Source organism: Choloepus didactylus, chromosome 6, assembly GCF_015220235.1.
Source record: "Choloepus didactylus isolate mChoDid1 chromosome 6, mChoDid1.pri, whole genome shotgun sequence".
Lineage (NCBI taxonomy): Eukaryota > Metazoa > Chordata > Mammalia > Pilosa > Megalonychidae > Choloepus > Choloepus didactylus.
Genome location: NC_051312.1, coordinates 104,532,857 through 104,558,468, shown reverse-complemented (window position 1 = coordinate 104,558,468; position 25,612 = coordinate 104,532,857). Strand labels below are relative to the sequence as shown.

The 25,612-nt window shown below is 36.1% G+C and overlaps 1 protein-coding gene across 1 annotated transcript in view; it reads right to left on the bottom strand.

Moving 5' to 3' along the window:
* The window catches only part of TYR (tyrosinase), a 107,588-nt gene that overhangs the window by 54,562 nt on the left and 27,414 nt on the right, over nt 1-25,612 (bottom strand). The window contains exon 3 of the mRNA XM_037839310.1: nt 9,916-10,063. Coding sequence (XP_037695238.1) covers nt 9,916-10,063 — 148 coding nt within the window. The remainder of the gene's footprint in view (nt 1-9,915; nt 10,064-25,612) is intronic.

The following is a 25,612-nucleotide window of genomic DNA, read 5'->3' as shown; positions in this document are numbered from 1 at the left end:
TGTGCTTATTCCTTGCTTACTTGTGCTTTTCCTGCACTAGAATGTGCCTTAATGACAGGAAACTTGTCTATTGTCATCATTGTTGTATCCCCAAGCTACATTTTTGAACTAATTTCGCATCTAAAGCTTTAGTATATGATTTTTTAAATTATCATGTTAAAATCAGGACTACAACTGAAGATAACTGCTAATATAATCATCATATTATGGATGAGAAAAGGAAGGCTTTGGGGAGAATAAACAATTCATGCAGCTAGAAAGTAGCAGCTTTTGGGTTCAAAATGAGGCATCTTTCATGCTAAAATTTGTGTTCTTAATCACCATAATTTATTGTCATCTATTCTCCTGATTTGGGCCTTTTGTTTTATTTTATAGCCCTGTGTCATCCCTTGTATTGGGTGCTCTTTTGGCAGTTCTGACCTTTGGCTTCTTAAACAATGATCAGGACCTTTCCTAAAGTCATTCTGCTTCTGCTTGCCCTAGTTAAATTTCTACCTGTCCACCTTGCCCCTGGGACCTTCTACCCTGCACCACAAATTCTTGTTACACTCTTGGGGGGAGTGTAAGGTATGGGGGTTACTTTGCAGAAAAATGTGTCTGCTTGGGCAGGTCACACTCTCTGGGCCCTGATTTCCTTGTTTGTAAAATGAGGAATTTGGGACTATGATTGAAGTTCTCTCTCAGATTTAAAAATGATGATGACTCATGTTTCTTTACTCTCTTTCCTTCAGGATTTTTAAGTTATCAATATTTTAATTTAAAGCAATGTACTAAATCACATTAATCCTACCTAGGAGTTGGGAGATTTCCTACTTTATAGGAGGAACATCCCTTAGGTTATTAATCATAGTACATGACTTCTTCATTGCTTAGTAAAATGTAATTAAATTCCTTACAACAATATTTTACATCACAAAAAAAATTATGTATAACCCAGCAGATGGCTGCCTGCCTTAGAATTAACAATTACATAACATTTAGTCTAACAAGTATATAATGAGTGTCTTTTCTGTGCCAGGCTCTTCGCTATTTGCTTGGGGTCTAGACATGACCAATACATAGACCCTGTCTTCAAGGAACTCAGGATTTAGTGAGAGACAGAGAGAGACAAACCCATGAATAAGTATAACAAAAGCAGACTGGAATAAGAACTATAACTAACAACAACAGCAACAATAAAAACAGTTGTGGGAATACAGACAAAGGACTATAAAGATATTGCTACTTGTTCTGGGGAATTTTTATACTCTTGCTTTAACAAATAATCAGGGAGCATTTTTAAAGCTGGTTATAATCCAACAGTATGAAAAAAAGTCCAGAAACAGACAGATCGCACTTCCCAATCCCATCTGATTGCTAGAGTCGTCTCTAAAACATTTCTTTGATTTCTGAGCTCACTGCCCTCTATAACCCTGGGATTTCTGCCTTTCTGAGCAAGCCTCAGTCTGCAATCACCAGCAGAGAAGCAGTCTGCTGTTCATTCCTGAAGCCCCAGGGACTTGTCTTGCTGCCACCCTTCTGGGCAGACTATTTCTGGGCTGCCAAGTTGGCAAGGCATCTGGTTTGTGGGCACGTGGGTCAGGGCAGCCTTCTTTGCAGGATGGCCCATGGGAGGCTTAGGGGATGGGGTGGGGAGAAACCTCACTGGCAAATAAGCCAAGAAGTCATTCTGACAGATGTAATTAATCTGTAGCTGGGGAGTAAAGCAGGCCAGCCATAATTTGCTTCAGGTTTGCACCTAGTCAGGATTCTCAGGAAATCAAGAGACAGGCTGTGAAACAATGAGGTATTGTCACCACTGGAGAGCACTCAGAAAATAGTTAAGAAAGTAACAAACGCATTGCGTGTGCTCTCCTTAAGCCCCTTCTTATACTCTACTCTGTTTACTAGATTTAGTCTTTGTATAATGCTTTGTAGTTTATGAACTGTAAACTAACATTTCTCTGTGGAAGGTGGTATTGTTACTACCATTTTATAAATGAGGAAACTGAGGTCCAGATATGTTCAGCAACTTTCCCAAGGTCACATAAGTAGAAGGAAGCAGAGTCAGGACACGTTCCCTGGCCCTGTGGCTACAGACCTCATTGTCCTTCCACCATAGGATTTATCTTGCATGTTTACAATCTAGTAACTAGACTGTGAGCTGCCTTCTCTGTCTGCGTTTCACTTGGTTCTGATCCCAGGCCTGCACACTCAAGCAGCCTGTGAAGAGCACCACCCAGATCAGAGGAAGGGGTTAAGAAACAGTTTCATTGCTGCTCTAGGCTGTGGGGGTGCTCTAAATGCAAACCTCCCACACCGAATTTTTGGCCTAGTTTGTGTCTTCTTCTCCACCCTCCCACTCCCCATTTGAACCTGCTGAGCTTACCAACATGTTCTGCATGGCCTGGCCTCCTGTTTAGTTGCCAGGATACCTGACTAGTGTTCAAAACAGACACCTAGCCTGGCTCCTGATCCCCTGTTAGGCGGATAGTAAACTCTCTATATCCACATTCCTTCTCTCTCTAAATCCGTTATGAAGCAGCATATAATAGAGATAGAATAGAGAAAGAGTATTTGTTTATATCCTGACAGGTTACTTAACTTCTCTGCACTTCAGTCTATTCATCCGTAAGTTGTGGATGATAATAGTACTTAACTGGCAGGACTGTGATAATTTTTAAATTGCTTAATTCATGTGATGCACTTAGAACAATGCTTGAGTAAGCACTCAGTAAATGTTAGTTATTAGTGTTTTAACTGTTGGATATTTCCTGAAGTTTCTACTAAACTCACTTTCCTATGTCTTCCTTGTTTTAGTCTTTGTGAATTGGTTTTTATTTCAAACTACACAAGTCAAAATCCTACTCATTCTTCATAAAGCCATCAGTCTTAATTAATTGCTTTCTAAACCACAGACTACAACAACTATTCACTGAATATCCAGTCTCTGCCAGGCCTGGTGCTAGATGCTGCGGATTCAGGGTTTGAAGAGGGCTGTTCTTATGGCCCCTACTTTTGGGGTGCTTTTTTTCACTCCCACATTCCCTGGCTTATTAAACCACTATTACTTCAAAAGCAGCATTTTGATTTACATTACTTAGTTGTTTAATTATCTGGACTGGGGGTCTTTAGCAAGTGATGACTCAACCAGTATTAAGTGAGTGTTGCAATCCCATAGCCTAATGCAGCCAACAACATATAGAGGGTACTTAGTGTTCATTGATTTAATCGATGAATGAATGCAGCATGCAGAGGTGTGTTTGCTTATGTCCCCACGTGCTCTTCTTGAGTGGTTAGATGCCAAGGCAAGGGAAGGGTTTCTAAAGCTCCCTTTCAACTGCTCTGACATGTATTCATAGTACACCATTCAGCACCAACTTTCAGCTTTCCTCTGGACAAAGACATAAGCATAAAAGCTCCTGATTCCACTGCTACAACTTGAAAGAGGAAACCGTGTTGGCTAAGTGTAATGTAAGACCCATATCTTATAAAAGTACGGCATGGATTTGCAAGAGGTAGTTCCATACAGAGAATGTCCATAAGGGAAATTTGAAGATCTCCAGAAACAAGGAGGCTCCTGGAGTCACTGAAGGAAGTCATCCCCAGCCCCCAGTGGGCTGCACTAAGGGAGAGTATTTCAGAAACTGCCGCTGGACAGAGAGTGATGAAGAGCGTGTAAGGAAAAAGTCAGCACCTTGAGCTCAACTGCCTAATAGAATTCTTCATTCAATCAATCTGTGAGGGATAGGAGTCTAAATAGATATAAATTGCCAACAGTTACTTTAATAAATAAAGATAAGCAGGAAACAACAAAACCCTAAGCAGCTTTGAAAGCTGCGGACAAATGATTGCACAATCCATTCCCCCTCTTTTGTTTGTTTGTTTATTTTTGGTAACTGGCTCTATCGTTTGGTATTATTATAAAAGTATATATACTCATTACAAAAAAAATCAGAAAATTAAGGAAAGCACAAAGAAAATAAAATTCATTCCTAATCCTACCAACCAGACAGACATTATCAACATTTTTTCATACCCTGCCTCCTCTCTTCTAGACACGCACAGAAACAAATGCACATGTATGTTTTTGAAGCGAAATCCTACTAAATATCCTGTTTGATGATCTACTTTCCTTATTTAATAATATATAGTAAACATTTTTAAAACAACAATCATAAATCTACATCACCATTTTAATGCTTATTGAATTTTCTATTGTATGAGTTCACTAAATGCATTCATAGGCTACTTTGTAAAAGGACAGTAGAGAAGATATTTAAAATGCTTCTCCTAACCAGTTTACTAGTTTGATGCAAAAGTTGGAAATTGTAACCCCTCAGGTATTCATTCATTCAACAAAACAATATGTGTTGGACACTATGCTGATACAGAGAGCACAGATAAAAACATGTGGTAGATAAAATAAAAGTTGAAGTAATAATTCAGATAAGTAGTAATAGTAACTGGGTAATTATAATACAATGTTGTAAGCTCTATAGAAAAGGTCAGAGCAAAAATTCTTGAAGAACTAGAAAAATGGAGTGTCTTAGGGAAGTGGAAAAGGTTACACTGAGAAGATGTATGAGCTGCCTCTTGATCTGTAAATATAGTGGAAACCCCAGCTTCAGGTATGCTAACAAGCTCCTTAGGAAGGATGCAAAACCTGAAGCATCTAGCACAGTGCCCAACACATACTTAATAAACATTTCTTGAATTATTACTGAGCAAATAGATAAACTAGTGAAATGGGACTGTTGCATGGGTTAATATTTGAGTATCTCCTGAAAGTATTGCTATTTACCCAGGAATATATACATAATTTTAACATGAGTTTCTAAGCCCCAGTAGAGCACAGCATTCCTTTACATTTCACACTCTGGATGTCATCTAACCCTCTCAACTTTTAAGAGTAATTCACCTGTTGACAAACAATTAATTTTGTTGGAGAGTATTAAGTATAGTTCACTATTATTGAGCATCAACAAGGATCAAGCATGGTATACATGTTATTTCTAACTCCTCCAGTAACCCACTAAGGTGTGTTATCTGTATTATACAAACCAGAGACTGTGGCTGAGTGGCCGACAGACCCAGAGCTGAGCCCAGGTCTGTCTGACTCTGTCCATTACTGCCCTGAGTTGCCTACTATTTATAGAGTATTCACAGTCAAAACCTTATTTGATTCCTGTAGCTTCTGAGTTGGTCAAGACCCATTTAAAGACCCTCATTTACAAGATGAGGAAAGAAGGCTTGGATCAACCATGTAATTTATCTAAACTCCCATGGGGATTAATGAACAAATTCCAAGTGTGAAAGTATCTTCTTCTACTGGCCCACACTATCACTAACCACTAACCACTATCAACACAGTTTTCTGCCTTAGAACATTCCCAAAATATGGGAATGTTCTGACCTCCTTGAGATCTTCACCCAAGTCATTAAACTCCAGTAGTTTTGTTTACTAAAAAATCAAAAAAGAGCCAAAGAAATCCTTCCAAGATTTTAGCCTTGATACTCAACTACCTTTGAGATGCAAAATGTCATTATGACCTTCAAAAATATATCCACACCTGGGTCTTTCCATGTTCTTTATTACACTAAAATATTTATAAAACGATCTATACTGGGAAGCAGCATTGCGTGGTAGAAATTGCTCAGGAGACTTCCATTCAAAACCTGGTTTCATCTTTTAGTATTGGTACAAAGAAGCATGAGTTATTTTTTCTTTTCATCCTAGTTTTCTCATCTGCAAAAATGGGAGTATAGTACCTCATATAGTTGTAGTGAGTATTAAATAAAATAACAAGAGTATAAATTTTATGATGGCAGGAATTTTTTATCTGTTTCGGTCACTGCTATACCCCAAGTGCTTAGCATAATGGCTATATAGCAGAGTTTCAATTAGTATTTGTTGAATTATTTGATTATTCATTAACTTATTAATTCATTTAAATTGCTCAACAAATATTTATTGGACACCTACCAAATGCTTCACTCTTTGCTAGGCCCTTGGGATAGAACCATTAGCAAACTAGACGTGGTCCATGAGGGACTAACGGCACAATGAGAAGAAAACACACAAGTAAACAGAGTATGACACATATGGGCATGTAGAGAATACAGAAAAGCACATAACAGGGTAATTGAAGTTTGGGATCCAGAGGTTCCCTTTTGGGGCAAGTGACACCTACAGCAGTAACATTTGAAGAGTCCCTAGCACAGTGCCTGGTATATGGCAGGCATTCAAAAATTTAGCTCTTCTTATTTTTTTCCACCCTTTCCCATCATCCAAATAGGAGAGCATTTAGAGACAACATCAGCTTTTCTTGGGAGGTGTAGTAGTGTTAGGAAGGTTTAAAGTCTCAGATGCCCTGTCTTTACCTTCCCCCCAAATGGATCTCCTGAGAGAAACGGAATAAACAACACACCAACTTTTTTCTTTTTGGCCATCACTTCTCAACTCCCTCTCCTTGCCAGACAGTTTTTACAAATCAGCTTTGAGTCCCTTGTCAGATCTTAATCTGAATAGAGGAGGAAAAATAATTTTAATTACGAATTGAACTTATCTATTTGTCACTTGCCTATTAATCATAACTAAAAGCATGTCATAAGAAATCTGCTGAAGTCCTCTAATTGTCTAATGCATCTCACTGTCATTTCTTCAAGAAGATATTATTTAGAGTGTTGTAAAGCCCAGAAAGGACATGGAGCTTTCTCCAATCCTTTCTTTTTTTTTTTTTAATAGATGAAAATACTGAGGATCAAAAAGTTTAAAGACCTGAAACTATGAAGGAAAGAATGAATAAAAGAGATCACATAAAAAGGACTATCTTCTATATAGTGAAAAAAAAGCCATTAAAACTTTAAAAGATAATGACAATGAGAAAAAAGTATTTACAATGTTTATGACAAAAAAGGACTAATTATTTTAATTTGTAAAGGACATATACAAATTGGTAGTTAAAAGGCAAATGAACCTAATATAAAAATAGCAAAGAATATAAACAGACCATTTTAGAAAAAGAAATATAATTAATTTACAACATGAATATGGAAAGATGGAGAAATTGAAATGAACATTTTTGTACTTATCACAGTAGCAAATATTACCAAGTCTGACAATGCCCAGTGCTGGTGAAGATATAGGGCGGCAAATATACATGGTGCAATCTTTTTGGGAGGCAATTTGGAAATATCTACCAAAATTTGAAATGTATTTAACCCTCTCACCTTTCAATTCCAACTTAATAATTTCTTCTATGGCTATACTATCTATCTATCCAATATTTTTTTTTATCTGTAAAGCAGAAGTACTGCTAAAAGCTACATCATAGAGTTGTTAGTTAAATGAAATAAAACAAAGATATTGGGATAGTTCAATCATATGCATAGTGAGGCTCAATATATATTATCTTTTAAAAGTATTATATTAGTTACATTCTCTGACTTTTTTTATTTTTTAAAAGTGGTAGAGATGGAATTTTATTCAGCTATAAAAAGTAATGAAGCTCTGGTACATGTGACAACATAGATGCACCTTAAAGAAATCATGTTGGGAGAAATAAGCCAGGCCAAAAGGATAAATATGGTATGATTTCACTCATATGAAATAATTAGAATAAGCAAACTCATAGAGTCAGAAACTAGAATATAGTTTACCAGGGGCCAGGGTGGAGGTAGGGAATGGGGAGTTAATGCTTAAATTATACAGAGTTTGTATTTTAGATAATGGAAGGGTTTGGTAATGGATGGTGGTGATGGCAAAACATTGTGAGTGCAATTAACAGCACTGAGTTATATATTCAAATGTGCTTAAAAAGGGAAATTTAGAATAAAAATTAAAAAAACAACAACATAGGACTGTACAACACAGTGAATCCTAATGTAAACCATGAATGATAGTTAATAATACAATTATAAAAATGTTCTTTCTTGAATTGTAACAAATGTAAGACACTAATGCAAGGTGGTATATGGGAACTGTGTATTTTATGCATGTTTTTTTTTTTTTTCGGTAAACCTATAACTTCTCTAATAAGAAGACAAAGTGGTAAAGAGAATTAGAATTAGCTTGTGTGCTTATTTGACCAGTATTGGTACATTTTGATGGCCTAAGTGGCCAAAGAAATCTTAATGCTTTCTCTGCATATGAGCCCTGAGGCTTATTTTCTTGCTTTAGAAGCCAGGCATCTGTTTTCTTCTTCAGTTCCTGTTTCCAGTTTGTGATTTGTCCTCTGTGAGACAGGAGTTATGTCCCTGCCCTGCAATATCCACGTTTGTCTTGTAGGCTGGTGCCTTCAGGGTTCAGCTCATATACCATCTCTTTCCTGCAGCTGTCCAAGAGTTTCTCCCACTGAGCAAGGAGCATACGGTGCTACGTTGTTTACTTGTTTATTTTTCCCAATAGACTAGGCATCCTGAGTCTAGTACTCTTGTCTTATTATTCTGTTTCCTCAGTGCCTAGAATCATTTCTGAAACATATTAAATTCTTAAAACATGCTCATAGTATTGAATGTTTATTAAATTTTGTCTTTTCAAAACATGCAGAAAAAATCCTCCAATTAAAATGGCTCCTCTGTCATTCCTTTTATAGCTGTGGTAAGTATAGCTTGCTATAGCTTTTCCAATCATTTGTTTATATGATAGAAATTTATTATACATCAACTAACTAGATGCTAAACAAATCACTATGCAAAAACAAATATAATCCAAGGCATGGATCCTTCTATTAAATAAGTAACAGATTAATGGAAGAGGCAAAGCACATATGAGTAACATAATCAAAAAGAATAATGTAAGTGATGCATGAAAAATAAGTAAAGATAGAATGTGGTGTGTTAACAGGTGTGCTGACACATATTTAACAGCCAGCTCTGTGGAAATAAAAACACTAATTTGTAGCATTTGCCAATTTCTGTGACACAAATACTCCTTGATGGTTGATTGGAAACTAACAACTTGAGATCACTGAATATGGAATTCGGAAAGGTGCACACAATGAGATCTTGCTAGCCAGTGGGAGTCAGTTCCAATATATCCTGGATGGGAGAGATGGTTATAGACAGAAATGGTCAGGGCATACTTCATGGAGGAGGTCAAAAGTGAAGCTAGGATTGAAGATTGTATAAAAATTAAAAAGGTCAAGAAAAGTATGCTCCAGGATTTGGAAATGGTATAAACAATTAAGAGAGGCAGGAATGAATGTGAAATATTTGGGCAAAGATATCCTGCACAGAGTAGGTGCTCAATAAACATATCTTGTGAATGATTAAATGGCAGTTAATAGACCTGCTGGTTGGAGAAGTGTGTCTCAGTAATGAAAAGTAACAATAAAATAGCCAGAGGGGAAAAAAAAATGTATCAGTGACAGCTAGAGCAGGTTAGTGTCCTGCCCAGAAAACCTCAGGTCTCTTGTGCCAAATCTGTGTGACCACCTCTTTGCTTCCTTGTGCTCTATTCTTAACCACCTGCCAGTGTCACCTTCATAAGGCTGCCTTTGGGCACTGGAGCCATTTATCCTGTCTGGACCTTGGCTAGTACTTGGGAGTTTTACACCCTGTCCCTCACGGCAATCTGTGGCCAATGGCTGGTTAGAATGGGAGTACAAAATCCAGCTTTTTGTCTTGGAGCAGGACACTCTACTGTGGCTTGGCTGAGTCTAGAACTTCAACTGAAATTGCACCCTTATTTGGCTTTTTCACCTTTCTTATTTTGACTTTCCTAATTCTTTACATGTTTCTCCTGGGAGAACTTCCTTAATAAAACATTTGTGCCAAATCCTTACCTTAGGGTCTGTTTTCAGGAGAACCCAAGCTGAAACAATAGAGCACCATAACACCTTAGCTTTTCTATAATAACCAAAGCCACATTTGATAACAGCCTCTACATTTAAACCCAATAAGCACATGATTTATGAATAAGTGTCAACCAACCTGTCAATAAATGCATGATGAAGGAGAAAGATGGGATCATTGGCAGATCCCTGTACTTGGGACATCGTTCCATTCATATAGATGTGCAAGGCATTGTGCATGCTGCTTTGAGAGGCATCTGCTATCCCAGTAAGTGGATTAGCAAATCCTGTTGGTAAAAAGATAATTGGGGAAAAATTATCAAAAGTCTTAATGATCAAAAAGCTAAGTGATTATCTCATTTGGTTTACAACTATAATTGAAAGATTGATTCAAGAGAATAAAATCAATAATAAAATTCATTCTGTATTGGGATTCTCTACTTTCTGTATACCGAGTAAGTTTTCAAAAAATCTTTGTGGAATTGAATGGTTTTATTCTGAGTACAATGGACTGATTAGCCAGGTGGATTAGGTTGAGCCAATCTGTATTCCCTCTTGATGCTTTTGCCTATTATTCCTCCTTTAAATACTGAAAAGTAGTAAGAACATTTTATAATAATCAGCCTAGTCACTCTCACTTCATCCTGCAGCACTTGATCAGATCTTTTCAGCTTGTTATGTGTCCCTTTGTTTCCCAGTCCCAGTAGATAACTTTCAACTATGGCTTCTGGTCCCAGAGAAAGAAATTTGTGACCTCTCACATTACAATTCATCTTGGACAGTCCTTGGGACAACCAGTCATAGTTGCTGATTTTGCAAAATGCTTGTTTCAAAGTTAATCTCCAGTAAATTGTTCCACTCATTGTGCCCAGAATAATAATAATGGGAATAATAATTATAATAAGGTTTATCATTGTCTGAACTTTAATTGCTTTTTAGCATTAATTGTGCTAAATGTCCTTAAATCTTTTGGAAACTGCTGATTAAAAATTATCTTCATTGGAAAGAAGAGAAAACTGAGGCTCAGAGAGTTGGAATTTCCTAAAGTAAGTGATAAGTTGGAATTTTTAACCCATTTCGATTAGGTTTTAAGATCTGAACTCCTTATTCTTTGTGTTCTCTTTCACATACCTCTTGGGGAGAGGTGGTGTAGGATATTTCAGAGTCCGTTAAGGCAAAACACGAAACATATAGGTAGAACTGAAATTTAGGACGAGACAAAGAAGGTAGTGACAAAGCTAAATTGTAAGCAAGAACCAAGTTGGGAGAATTTGGCCAAGCATTTATTATTGAATTTCAGAATTTAAACATATCAAGCAAGCAGAAATTGTGACTAAGATTATAATCAAAACAAATTATTGATTATGGTGATGAATGCACAACTATATGATGATACTGTGAGCCATTGATTGTATACTTTGGATGGATTATTTGGTGTGTGAATATAGTTCAATAAAATTGCATTAAAACAAACGAACAAAAAAACAAAACAAATGAGCTCTCGGATTTGGGCAGGGGAGGTCCAGCTTCATTTCATGCAGGTCTTCATTTTTAAGGTATAGCCCTTGACTTTTGCATGTGATACCTCATGCTCTCCCCCTATTGTGGCTTATAGTATTTCTGCTCCCTTGGCTAGTCATTTCTTCCCTCCATTTGAACTTATTTAACTCATTCCCAGAGGCCATTCCAAGCTCTGCTTCCTCTGGAAGCCTACCCTAACAATATGCACCTCATTCTCCTCTGAACTCTCTTACTTAAGACAACTTTCATGAATCTGGATCTATATCTATAGATACACATGCACATACACATATACATGGCGCTGAATAGGTACAGACATTTTTCTAAGACTTTGACATGAATCATTTCATATAGCCTTTAGAATGACCTTACAAATTGGGTACCTTCATCATCTCCATTATACGTTGACATGGAAAACAGGGCTTAGAGAGGTCAAGAAACTTGCCTAAGGTTAAAAAGTGAATAGGGGGAAAGTTAAGTTTAGAACATGTGCCAGTTTGGATGTGTTATGTCCCCCAAAACTCCATTATCTTTGATGCAATTTTGTGGGGGCAAATGTATTAGTGTTGATTAGATTGGAATCCTTTGAGTGTTTCCATGGAGATGTGACTCAATCAGCTGTGAGTGAAATGTTTGATTGGATAATATCCATGGAGGTGTTACCCCACCCATTCAGGGTGGGTGTTAATTGGATCACTGGAGTTGTATATACGAGTTCACAGACAGAAGGACCTCAGAGCAACTGAGAGTGACATTTTGAAGAGGAGCTGCAGCTAAGAGAGGACAAAACGTCCTAAGAGCAACATGTTGGAGAATGCTATTTTGAAAGGCAACCTGGGAGCAAGTGGATGCCAGCCACGTGCTTTCTGAGCTAACAGAGGTTTTCTGGACACCATTGGCCATCCTCCAGTGAAGGAACCTGATTGCTGATGTGTTACCTTGGACACTTTATGGCCTTAAGACTGTAACTTTGTAACCAAATAAACCCCCTTTATAAGAGCCAATCCGTTTCTGGTTTTTGCAAAATGGCATCATTAGCAAACCAGAACAGAACACAAGTGTGATTTATTCTAGCACTCAATCTTTAAATGCAATGTTTTACTACCTCTTCCATGTAGCAATATATCATACAATCTGGAGGGCAAAGATCTGTAAAGCAATGATCTCCAAGCTTTTATCCTTGGGTATCACCAAAAGAAAGTTTTAAAACCATGTTTTAGGCATGTTCTCTCATATTTTTAAGTAGATTCCAAATTGTAATTGTTTTAGAGGATATAACTAAAGGAATATTGTAAAAAGTATAACTTTTAAAATAAAATTTTAATATGACTTTCTAAAGTGTAGCCACCTAAATGATTTAATACTCACTGTCAGCCATATAAAAAATATATACACAAACTCTTTTATATTTTGATATTTTCTGTGGCTCACTTTTTTACTTGAACTCATGCTTTTATTCTTTCCCCACAGAATTATATCTCTATTTTATGTTATGCTTGAAAGAATTTTTAAAATATTCATCAATCTGTCTTACTTTTCTGCAACGAAAATAGGTCTAAAAATTATGATTCCTTAAAAAATAACTTCATGTGACCATTAAACTTATCTTCTGGACTGAGATATCATTAATATATTAGTACACAGCTGATAAAAAATCACAGAAATATATTAACTATTTTACAAAATAATTATTAGATACAGCAAGTAAAATTTTATTGAAAATGCATTTTCAAGATTGATGAAAGACTTAAAAATTAATTCCTGTATCTATGGATGAATATTATTCATTGCTAGAAAGGAGAGAGGGCAGCATAAATTCTATTCTAATTTTTAAAAAATAAATCTAAGTACCAAGTGAAAGGTACCCCTGATCGCCAGAGAGGAGAGAGAGCTGAGGAGTTCAGGCTAAGGCATTTATTCTGAGAGTGGAAAGGAGCCTGCCTGGGCAGCACACCAGATGAAAGGTATTCCTCAGCTGTCTTTCCTCTCTGGCGATTGGGGGTAACTTTCACCAAGAAACTTTGTTCTCATAAAGAAGTAGACAGTAATGAAATATTTTTATAGGAATTTCACTTAATTCTTTGAACTCCTTCTTGGTTATGTATGTCAAAAGTCACATAGTGATCCAGCATCAATAATTAGTTTTCATACTCTGACCTATCAGATTAAGCAAGGAATTGGAAACTACCAAATTTGTAAGATCTTTACCATCTAATCATTAAAGTCATTCACTTTAGTAACACCAGCACCAACATTTTAAATTCTCCATTTGTTTGGAACCCTGGAAGTTTTTCAGTCCTTCCGGGAATGCACTGTGGTGAGAATGGATTCAGGTCAGGTAAGAGTTCTCTCTTTTTCTGAATAGTCAGAGAAAGGAGATTGTGCCAGGAGAGATGATAAAAGATCTTCTCAACTGGATTAATTTTAAAAAGTGTGCTTTGGAGTAGGATCTGGAAATAAATATTTTTAAATCTCTCTGTCCCAATTTGAAGATGCTGCTATAGAGAAAAAAATTACATCTAAGAAGACCGGGGTTTAAATTCTGTTACTTGCTGAAATTATGACCTTTGTCAGGTTAGTCATCTTACTTGAGCACCTATTTTTTCATTGGTAAAATGGGAAACAATTAATACCAATCTCTTGGATTATTGTATGGATTACTTTTGGTAGCGTGTTTGAAGCACCTAGTATAGGATCTGGCACCAAGTGGATGTTTCCTCAGTATTAGTTACTGCAGTTATCTTGTTGCATTTGGTAAGTGGGTATTAATCATGGGAGCTGCTGTGAAAGAACACAGGACACTCCCACTCTGCCCTTGTAGAAAAACCTCTTTTGCTGCAGCTCCCTACCATCAGGACCAATTCCAGCTTGAGTCACCTCCCTTATTGCTGAGCCTCATTGCTCTCAAGAAACCTGCTTGATATTTAGTCTCATCCAACCTTAGGTGCTCTGAGGTGATCCTAGGAACCGTGCTTGCCACAATTCCAAGAGTGTTTTCAATACAGTGAGTGTTCCTTTAATCATTTCTTGTGCTGACTTGCCCAATGTTGCATCTAGGAAAGCCTCCAGTATTATTAAGGAAGAACATCTGAATAGGAAACACGTGTGGTTTGTCAGAGTAAATTGTGATATGTGCTCAGAAAGAGCTCAAAGTCACAGGTTGAGCAAACACCCAGAGTCTTTGTGATAGGTACCAGATTGTTAACACAGGAAATATGATTATAGTAACAATTTAAAAAAGAACTAAGAACATCTTGAATCTGCTAAAACTGGAAATGCCTCAGAAGTAGGGACTAAGTCTTTGCTTTGATTTTACACAGTCAAAACACAGCCATGCTAGAACTTGTGGAAGCAAGAAAGTAGAGTGAGAAATTCTTGGGTTCCTTGACCTCATAGTAGCAATGAAAACCCAGTAGAAGATGGCAGGAGCAACTTTTTCAGAACTCTGGAAAATAGTTAAAAGTTTGCAGTAACCGGGCGCATGCCAAATCAAGAAAAGGCAACTTAAAAATGTAAGAAAATCTCGTGGCGTGTTTACTGTACCTGCCCCCACTGCCTTCCCAGCTCAATGTGGTACCAACTCACACTCCCAGTGTGGGTTCTTTGTCCTGGATTCCAAAGGGAGCTGAGTGAACTTTATCTGCTTATTGTGGCACATGAATGTCTATATTGATTCACCGAGTGGCAGCCTAAAGGATTAACCCAGGTCCTTGTCTCTGGTTATTTGGTCCCAGAACTTGATTTGGGCATAGCAGCACCTGGCAGGACAGCCAAAATACCTTAAGTAAACAATCAAACCACATCTGCCCAGGACAAAGGATTAACAGTTGGGACACACAATAGTGCCAGGGACCAGGAGGAAAGGCTGTGATGTTCCCTGGGTAAATCTGGCTCATATCCAGTATCCCTATAATGGGTGTGCCGTTGGAACCTTTTGATTAGGTTGTCTCCATGGAGAAGTGAACCACCCAACTGTAGGTGAGACCTTTGATTAGATCATTTCCATGGAGGTGTGACCCTGCCCATTCTGGGTGGGTCTTAATTAGATCACTGGAGTCCTTTAAGAGAGCTCATGGAGAGAAGAAGTTCTGAGAAGCTGAAAGAGACATTTTGGAGAAAAGCTAAGATATATAATCCAGAGTATATCCTCAGGAGAAGCTAAGGGCTGACAGAGACTCAGACACTTGGAGATGCAGACAGAATGATATTTGGAGATGCTAAGAAATGAAGCCAGACTTTGTCCGGGAGAAGCTAAGAGAGGACTCCCAGATGCTCATAGAGAAATACCCCAGGAGAACCAAGCAGAGAACTGAGAGAAAGCCCAGAGACATTTTGGAGAAAGTCATTTTGAAATGCAAACCAGGAGAAAAGGACCAGCAGATGTCAGCCACTTGCCTTCCCAGCAAACAGGTGTTCCAGACACCATTGGTCTTTCTTTAGTGAAGGTATCCTCTTGTCGATGACTTGGTTTGGACACTTTTATGGCCTTGGGACTGTAAGTTTGTGACCTAATAAATCCCCTTTATAAAAGCTAATCCATTTCTGGTATTTTGCTTAAGGCAGCATTAGCAAACTGGAACAGTGGGGGAATTGCTAAGATTATGCACACATGTCCAGCACATGCCCAAGCTGATGATAACAATAGGAAATTTCAACTTGTCAATCCATCTCTTTCTTTTTCTTTTCTTCTGCTATATGACCCAGTACAGTTTGTTTTGTTTACTTGTTTGTGTCTTGTTAGTATTGATACCTATCTCCCAACCGTGAAGATTTGGTTTTAAATTATCAAGAGTGGGGTTCAAGCACTTGCATTTTTAACAGAGCATCCTAGGTGATTCTAATGTGCTACCAGGTTTAAAATATATGGAATTAGGCTAAATTGTTCTCATCCTCTAAGCATGAACTCATGCTTCAAAAAATTTACCTCTGAATACAGCATTTTGTTCAGAATGACAGAATTTTGTTTGAATGATCTCATCCTATATTCTGACAATCCAAAAAATGCTTCTACCTTTAAAGTCCCACATCACACACATCTGCCATGAAGTATTTTCTCACTGACAACTGCTCTAACCTGTTCCTTTAAAAGTGATGTTTAAAAAATTGAGCAGCTACTATATGTCAGGCACTGGCTGGGCATTTTCACATAAATCATCTTATTTAACTCACTATCCTCCATCCTAGGAAGCTGGGTAATAGATGGTGCACTTTATCATGCCTCTTAGAATTTGAAATGCAAAAAAGTATGTCACTAAATATTTAGGAGAACAGAGAAGATTTAATTTATTTCATTTAATTTGATTTAAAGTGAATCTCTATTTTAACATTCATTGTGTTTCAGAGATAGAACTAGAGAAAAGAAACCAGATAGAAGATAGAAAACACACATGGGTGCATCTGAAGATAGAGAAGAAGTGACTATTATACCCCTGGCTATATTCCCCTTAATTTACTCTCCTAATGTGCAATTTAATTCAGGAACTATAAAGTGCACAGCATCACCAGGTTGCACACAGTGATTTTAGGAGTTTGTATCTGATGGCTGAATTCTTTAGAAGGCTTGTAATTTAAGCTACTTCCAAAGAAATATAAAATTGCAGATAAAAGAGATTTTGGATCTAAGGAAGTCCCTAGGTACAATGGACATATTAACTTTCAACTCAATCCCCAGTTTTCTCAAATAACGAGCTAACTCTACGGACATAAATGTAACTAATTAACATTTACGTGTACTAGAAAATACTTTTAATTTGACTTCGGAGATCCTTTCAATTCTGGAGAGCAGAGCAATGAAGCAAGTGTAGTGGTAAATGAGTGTTTATTACCATATAATTATTAGATGATTGCTAAGGCCACAAATACTGCACAAATTCTGTGATTGGTAAAGTGTGGTCTCAGAGCCAGCAGCATCACCTGGAAACTTATTAGAAATGCAAATTTTCCAGCCCTTTGAGAGAACTCCTGAATCAGTAATTCTGGAGTGGGACTCACCATCTGTGTTAGCAAGTTCCCGGTGATTCAGATGTTCACTGAAGTTTGAGAACCACTGCTCTAATTGTTTTCATTGTTTGCACAAAGACAATAGTGACTCACTCAGAATCAGTTGACAGTCACCTCCATAATCTCAACAAAAGAGTGCAACAGAAGTATTTCATGTATTATTACTTTTAACAGATTATTATTTTAAATATCAGACTAATTTCTCCACTTGGTAAACTCAATGTTTGTGTGTGTGTTGTATGTGTGTGTTTGTAATCATTTTCTCTATATAAGTGGTATAAATACATAACATATACATAAGTTGTACATGAACCAGTAATTTTTCAACATTTCTTAGATCCTATCTTGGCTTTATAAACAAATCCATAAAATGGTATTACAAAGCAAGAATAATGCTCCATCTCTTCATTTTAAAATTTGCCTGAAACTTTGTTTAAGGTAAAATTTTATAATGCCTTCCTTTCTGTAACACTTGATTTGTGTCATTGGGAAAACACAGGCCTATTGAACCATAGGGCAGATACTTTTAGTTCATTAAATAATTGCATGTAATGAAGCAAGCAAACAACTTTTTAAACTAAATGTTATTCAAGCTATTTCAGCTCTTCACTTATGGCAGAATTGAAAGTACCTAGTAAAAGTTTAAAAACTTATTAATGCTAATATTAATATATATATAAATACAAATTATATACTTTCTAAGTGGTGGTGCCAGAACTCTGTCCTCAATCTTCTCATTTCAGATCCAAGGTTGTTTCTGCCACACTACTTTGAAGCAAAGTTAAGGTGACCAGTCATCCCAGTCCCAGTTTGTCGGAAACCATTCTGGTTTTAGCAGAACCAACTTCATAGACATGCAGCTAAGGGTCCCCCACTCAGAAGTACCCTATGCTTAGTTTAATGATATGCTGTTGCCATCTTGAAATTTGTAGTAATTTTTGAACAAGTAACCCCATGTTTACATTTTGCACTTTGCCGCGCAAATTATGTAGCTTATCCTGGTCCAGGGAAACCCCATAGTCCTGGGCCAACAGGGAGATTTAGCCACCCTGCAAAGATTCTGTATAGCATCTTTGGCTTGATTTTATAGAATTATTTCTATAGTATTCAAGTCAATTAAGTCACTCAAATGTATCCTACTATTTCATTTGCCTTTTCTTTTTAATTAGGCAAGATCACATAATGATTGTTTCATGTTCAATTACACATGCAGAATACTATAAATGTATAATTTTCCATAATGAGCATTGTACATATTTGCATTTTTATTACTGTTTACAAAACATTTTTTCTCATTTGATGTTCCCAGTAGTATCCTCACTAAAGATTAGTTAGCAGATCTCAGTGGGGAGGGTGGTGATTTGCAGCATTCCCTAATTTTGATTGTATTCTCCTGAGATGGCTGATTTCAAGCTACTTACTTGATATCATTGGACAGAGAATTGGGGAAAGAGACTAATAATAAGCTCTTGCTAGTTGGTATGAATCAGCTCTAGCACAGTGAAAAAGGGGAGCTAGAGTAAGTGCCAATATGCTTTTTTAAAAAAAAATTCCATTTTATTGAGATATATTCACATACCATACAATCATCCATGGTGTACAATCAGCCATTCACAGTACCATCATATAGTTGTGCATTCATCACCCCAATCTATTTTTGAACATTTTCCTTATACCAGAAAGAATCAGAATAAGAATAAAAAATAAAAATAAAAAAGAACACTCAAATCATCCCCCCCATCCCACCCTATTTTTCATTTAGTTTTTGTCCCCATTTTTCTACTCATCCATCCATACACTTGATAAAGGGAGTATGATCCACAAGGTTTTCACAATCACACCGTCACCCCTTGTAAGCTACATTGTTATACAATCGTCTTCAAGAGTCAAGACTACTGGGTTGCAGTTTGGTAGTTTCTGGTATTTACTTCTAGCTACTTCAATACATTAAAACCTAATAGTGTGTCAGAATGCCCACTTGACTCCATTTGAAATAGTGCCAATATGCTTTTGCTGCAAATGAGGACGCTGAGATTGGGAAATGCAGATGATATATTTAAGGTACATGTTTTATAAATGGTGGTGTCAGAACTCTATCCTCAATCTTCTCATCCTAAATACAAAGTTCTTCCCATTCACTATACTATCTCTCATCTTTTGTTATTTATAAATTTGTATAAAGAGATGATTTATATGATAATGGAGCAAACATATGCCATGGATAGAATATTAAAATCAAATAAATATTGTTTCAGGAATACATAATTAATAAACATTAAATTATGGATAGTTATTTCTAAGATGTTTTGATTAAAATCACTTGAAAATATGTTTGAGTTTTTCACAGATATGTTTGTATTTATTAACCTTCAATTTCAATTGGAGTCTTCCCTGTGCATATGTATCATAAAGCCTCATCTTCACAACTTTATTAATAGAAACATGATTCATACACATTCTTATTTCTCTTCCTTGATATTGGGTATAGCGCTACAACGAAGACTACTACTATTACTACCTCTTCTACTCCAATGGAGCAGGTAATAGACTAAGTGTTTCTTTAAGTTCTTATCACATTTAATCCTCATAACCACTCTGTAAAGAAGATATCATTAAATCAAGGCTAAAAGGGTTAGGTGATTTATTCAGTTATTCAGCTGGTAAGTGACAGAGAATGGTTTTGGAGCAACTATCTGCCAGACTTCAATCATTCTGTTATATTCTCTCAGTAGGTATAAAGCTATTCATTGTACTAAAATCTAAAAACATTGATATGACAACAGATTTTCTGTCCTAGTTCTAACAATACCTTTACTTCCCTTAATTCTTGTCATGTCCATTGGGAGAAAAAGCTGAGACAGATGATCCAGCCTAGTTTGCCACAAGGTTCTCCTAGAGTAGAGAAGGCCTGTCATGATGTTCTCATTCTCTCACTGCCTTGGAGCAAGGACTTCACAAGTTTCCTTCTGAAGGACTTCAGTGGGCACACAGACAAAATACACCCTGATCACTGGCCATTATTTTTACCACCTGGATAAATCAGTTTCTTGTCATAAAACACAGAGAAAGCTGGAATCCTTTGGTAGCAACACAAATATGTAAAGTCCAGATGCCCACCTTCATATTCCCAATGATTGTTTTTGTCACATCTAATTCCCTTACTGGATTTCAAAAGTTTGCAGAAGGATATAATTGCATCTCAAAGGTTCCTTTCAAAAGTCATTTTAAGAAGAAGGTGATCATTTTTCTTTTCTTTGCCTTTTGGGAATAAGCTCAATTTGGGACTAATACTTTTCTGAAATTGTTCTTTTCCACTGAGGTCTCAAATAATATTCTTCTCCACTGTTTCATTGGGTTTGTATACAGAGCTAGAGAATGGACTGTTTTAAGTAATTTGCAAATATTAACTCATGTAATCTTCATAACAACATGAGATAGGTACTGTAATTATCCCCACTTTGTAGATGGAGAACTTCAACTACACACAAGTGAAGTAACTTACCCAGTTATCCGAACAGTAAGTGATAGAACCAACATTTGGATGACTATTCTATGCTGCCACTGAAACTTGGCCTTTCCATTCAGAACACTAGGGGACATGACCTTCTATGGTGATGACCCAGTGTTGCTACCTATTAGCTATGTGATCTTGCAAAGTTATCTATTGCTGCATCTTAGTTTCCTCATCTACAAAATGAGCATAATAATATTAATTCTCCTCTTTTTTCTGATAATGAATCTCCTAACTTTAGCTGGGCACACAGTCAGTAGTTGAAGATTAGATTCTCCAGTTTTCCTTAGATCTAAGTGTGATCATGCCTGTTTTGATGATTGGGATAGAATGGAAACGATAAGTAGCATCTCTGAATCACACCTTTAAATAGGAATGGGCACATTCTCTTCATCTCACTTTTCCCTCTTTCTGCTGATTAGGATAAAGACAAGCAGATGAAGATCTAGACGTGGTAGCTTCCCGTTGAGAGTGGCAGAGCTGTGCTACCAGTCCTGTATTATCTACCATTGCATTGTTTCACGACAGCAAAATAAATTTCTATCTTGGGTTAGCCATGTTAATTGGGGATTTGTTTCTTAAAATACTTGAAAATATACCCTAGTTAATGCAAGGAAAAATAGGCTAATTCAACAATATCTCATGAAACTAATGGCCTGTGGAAACTGGGAAGAAATACATTGACCCATAGTTGATTTTGGTGTACATACAAGTGATGATTCCTTTCCGCTTAACTACCATCCTTCAAGCATTTCTGTCTAAAATTGGTTCTTTTAATCAGTATGTTCTCTTCTATTTCTTTAAATAATAAAGTTATAATTCCCAATTCACAAAATTTCAAAACTTCTGTTGGTAAGTTTTCCCCTGTGAGGTCACTTTCACAAGATTTTAGTTTACTGTGAATGAAAAAAAAATCATTTGGGTTAAAAATTACTGATAGAAGATAATAAAATTAGATCACTTTGAATAAACTCTAAAAATACAATGACAGCAGCTTCCCACACTTAACTGCCATTATCTTATCTGATTCTCACCTCAACCCTCAGAAATAGAAAGAGCAGGAATATTATTTCCATTTTATAGATGAAAAAGATGAACTATATGAAATTAAGCAACTTACCCATGGTTTTGTGCCTTTAATGCTGGCGATGCTCTCCAAGGGTGGTAATATTCTTATCACATTTATAAACATTTCGCTGTGTGGTTAAGAATTCAGAACTTGGTATGGATTTTGGATTCAGCTCTGCCACTTGTGAGCTGTGTTGTCATAGGCAGTTTACTTTGCCTTTCTGACATTTTTTTAGCCTCAAAAAACAGAGATAATACATAGAACTTACCGTAAATGGTAAGCTTGAAAAAATGTAGATAAAATGTTTAATAAATTACTTGACATTTCGTAACCTCTAGATAAATGTTAACTATAGTTTTGTTTTGTTTTTTTAATTTTGATTTTTAAGGGAAGATAAATATATGGTACAGTAAAGATGCAAAAATTCTAGGGAATGACATTTGCATTTTATTTTAAAATAATTTCATTCTCTGGAGCACAATAAAATAAAATTTGAATAGTGTCCCATTGAGTTGTATGATGCAGTAACCATGGGAATTTTTATTTTAATGGATGGCATTTACTTTGAGGAAAGTGGCATCACACCACATACTTGGCACTGAGGACAAACTCCCATCTCATGTTTACCCTTGGATATAGCAAAAAGCTCTATTACAATGTATACTGAAATCTCTACATAAATACCTAAATAATCAGTTTTGATTCTGCTAAATTTAAGTATAAAAAAAGGACAATTATTCATAGTCTTTGCCATGAAGTTAATTGTCTCTAAAAAGGTGGAGACTAGAATTAATTATTGGCACTTGTAGATGTAACATTCTCATTTTAGACCAAGGTTTTCCTGGTAAGTTTCCTGAAATTTATGAGCTGCAAAATTTTTTAATGAGTCTTTGGGGAAAATAAAATAAATCAGGTGATGGTGGGCGATGGGTTCCATGATCAAATTAGTTTGACAGCTTTTCAGTTAAACAAATAGAAACAGCTCTCTATATTGCAGGACTTCTCAGATTGCTTATGCCAAGGTGTATTTTGAAGCTCTAAAAGGGTATCTACTATCTGTTTTTCAGAAATATTTGTCCAAAGATCAACTTATCTATTTATCCTAATTTATACAGATCTCTATAAAGGATAAATAAATTGCTTATTTATAAAACTTTGTATAGATTAATTACAAGGGATTCTCTAAGCCAATGACATGTAGCCCTTTATATTGTTTTGCCAATGGAAGAATTTCAACTCAACTGCAAGACAACATTAGGAGCAAGTTCTTTCTTAATTAGACAGTTAGGCTAGTTGTAGGTTTAATTCTTTTGCCAAATTAACTTTCCTTGGCATATCACCCTGAAACTGGAGAATTCCCTAGAAAATAGTAAATTCCTCCCAGATATCTTCATTTTTCAAATTTCAATTTTTCAGTCATCACAGTGTTTTGGAGATTAGTGAAGTATTGTCAAAACTATATGCATCTGTGATGTCAAACTATTTTTCCTAATAATACTAAGATGTAGCTTTTTGCCTTTGTGTTCACATTTGCATGGATGGTGCAAAAGCAATAGTGGTTAAATCTGCTGGTGCTTTTACACAAATCAAGGTTGTGACAGGAAATTGCACTAGTACTCATTTTCTTCACCAGAGGCAAACTTTGCATTTGAAAAGAATCAATGAATAAATGAATGAATGAATGAATGCCAGTTTCAGTTAAGAATGCCCTTAATGAAACAATAAAAATTATTAATTTTATTAAATCTCCACCCTTGAGTACACACACACACATACACATGTATATATATTCTGTTTGACAGAATAGGAAATACATATATAACATTTCTACTGCATCTGAAGTATTATGGTCATTTTGAAGAAAAGCACTTACGCCATCCTTTGAGTTGAGAGCAGAACTAACCATGTTGGAACATGGAACATGAATTTTACTTTAATGTACAAATGCAGAAGCAGGCATAAGAATCCAGCTATTATATATTAGGCCAGGCATTAAAAAAATTTGCAAAATGTAAAACAGTGTTACTCCATTCAGTATTTTTTGGTTGGAAAGCATGTTTTTATTTTTTTTTTCATAAAGTCATATAATTTACATTAGCATATAATGAATTTATTATTGTTATTTTTTAAAGGAAATAATGACTATTTTCACAATTTGTCACATTTAGTTTTCAAAATAGTAAATAACCACAAATATGACCCACATAAATAAAAGGTCATTGGGGTTCTCAATATTTTTTGAGTTGTTAGTAGCTCCTGAAACCAGTGTTTGAAATCAGTTATTGCAGATGATTACAAAGCAGTCCTACCCATATATAGGACATGGTTAATTTTTCTTTGGTACCCTGAAAATCTAGATTTGTACCATGCACATAATTACCTCTCAACTCATATTTATTAAATGAATAAATACATACAAAATAAATAATTCCTCTTTTTCTTTGCAGTATTTATTGCCAACAAGTGGTGGCATTTTCTGAAGATGTGCCCCAAGGAAATGAAGTGTCCATATCTTTAATGCCTGCTCCATACTTGGAAGAGGTAAATGATTACTATGCTCTGAAAGACCTTCTGGGACCCCAAGGTGAATTGTTGAAAACTGAGATTATCCCTTAGCAAATAGCCATCTTCCACAGCAGTGAATTCAAATGATAAAAAAGTAAATGAAAGCTGTCTATCATGAATACACATACATCATGAGGGCTAATAACCTATGCTAAATTATAAGGGAATCTGGGGTGGTTATTGAAGATTACAGAGAAGGGGGAAGGAAATATTTCTGGTATATTTAATAGGAGCAAGATGTATATTCATCCTCACAATAGCCTTGACATGTAATTATTAAACAAATTTTACAAAAGAGGAAGAAGATGCTCAGAATGTTAGAACTGATTCTCAAATCCAGTTTTAAATGCTGTCAAAGACAGTTTTCCAAAATATTTTGAAGGGCCCTGCCCCAGGACTATGTAAGCTAGTTTGAATTGCTAACTGAGGAAGAACTTAGTGCCTAGGATGGTGCTTGCCAGCACAGAGTAGCAGCAACTTTCAATTCAGGGCAAAGGTGACTTATGACTACTTAAATAAATTTACTGTACTTTCTCAACATTCACATTTAACAAGAACAACAATTTTCATGCCAGTGCAACCAGAGAAGGGGAGTAGGGGAGGGAAGAGTTGGACCACATTTAAAAATGTGTAAATACATGGACCCCAACTCCATTTTTTAAAAGAGAAAGCCCAGGCTATATTGTTATTCTGGCTATTACTAAAGTCACAATAATAATAATCATTAATAATTATTAATAATCATTGACTGCTACTGAGTATCAAGCAATAACTCCAAATTAAACTATTCTATTTATGTATTTTTCTGAAAGAAATATAAAACCCTGAATTTCTACCACCCAGATATCTCTACAATGGTGATGGGTATAAAGAAATCTGTGGAAAAATGTAAATGTCCCTCAAAATTTCAACAGTCATATTTTCTAGCAGGCTATTCCTACTTCCTAACTAGAGCGTTTCTGAAGACCAGATGAGTTGAACATATCCTGGTCCTCTTACCCTTCTGCTTTGGGACACAAAGTTCTGAAAAATAATTTAGCTTCCATTTGCATATATAAAAATTGTGCTTAATTGATTCACAAACCTATTACATAAGTACTAACTCCTCCCTGAAAGAAATTTCTTCCTTATATATATTAAAACATATATAAATATCCACAAAATATTTAC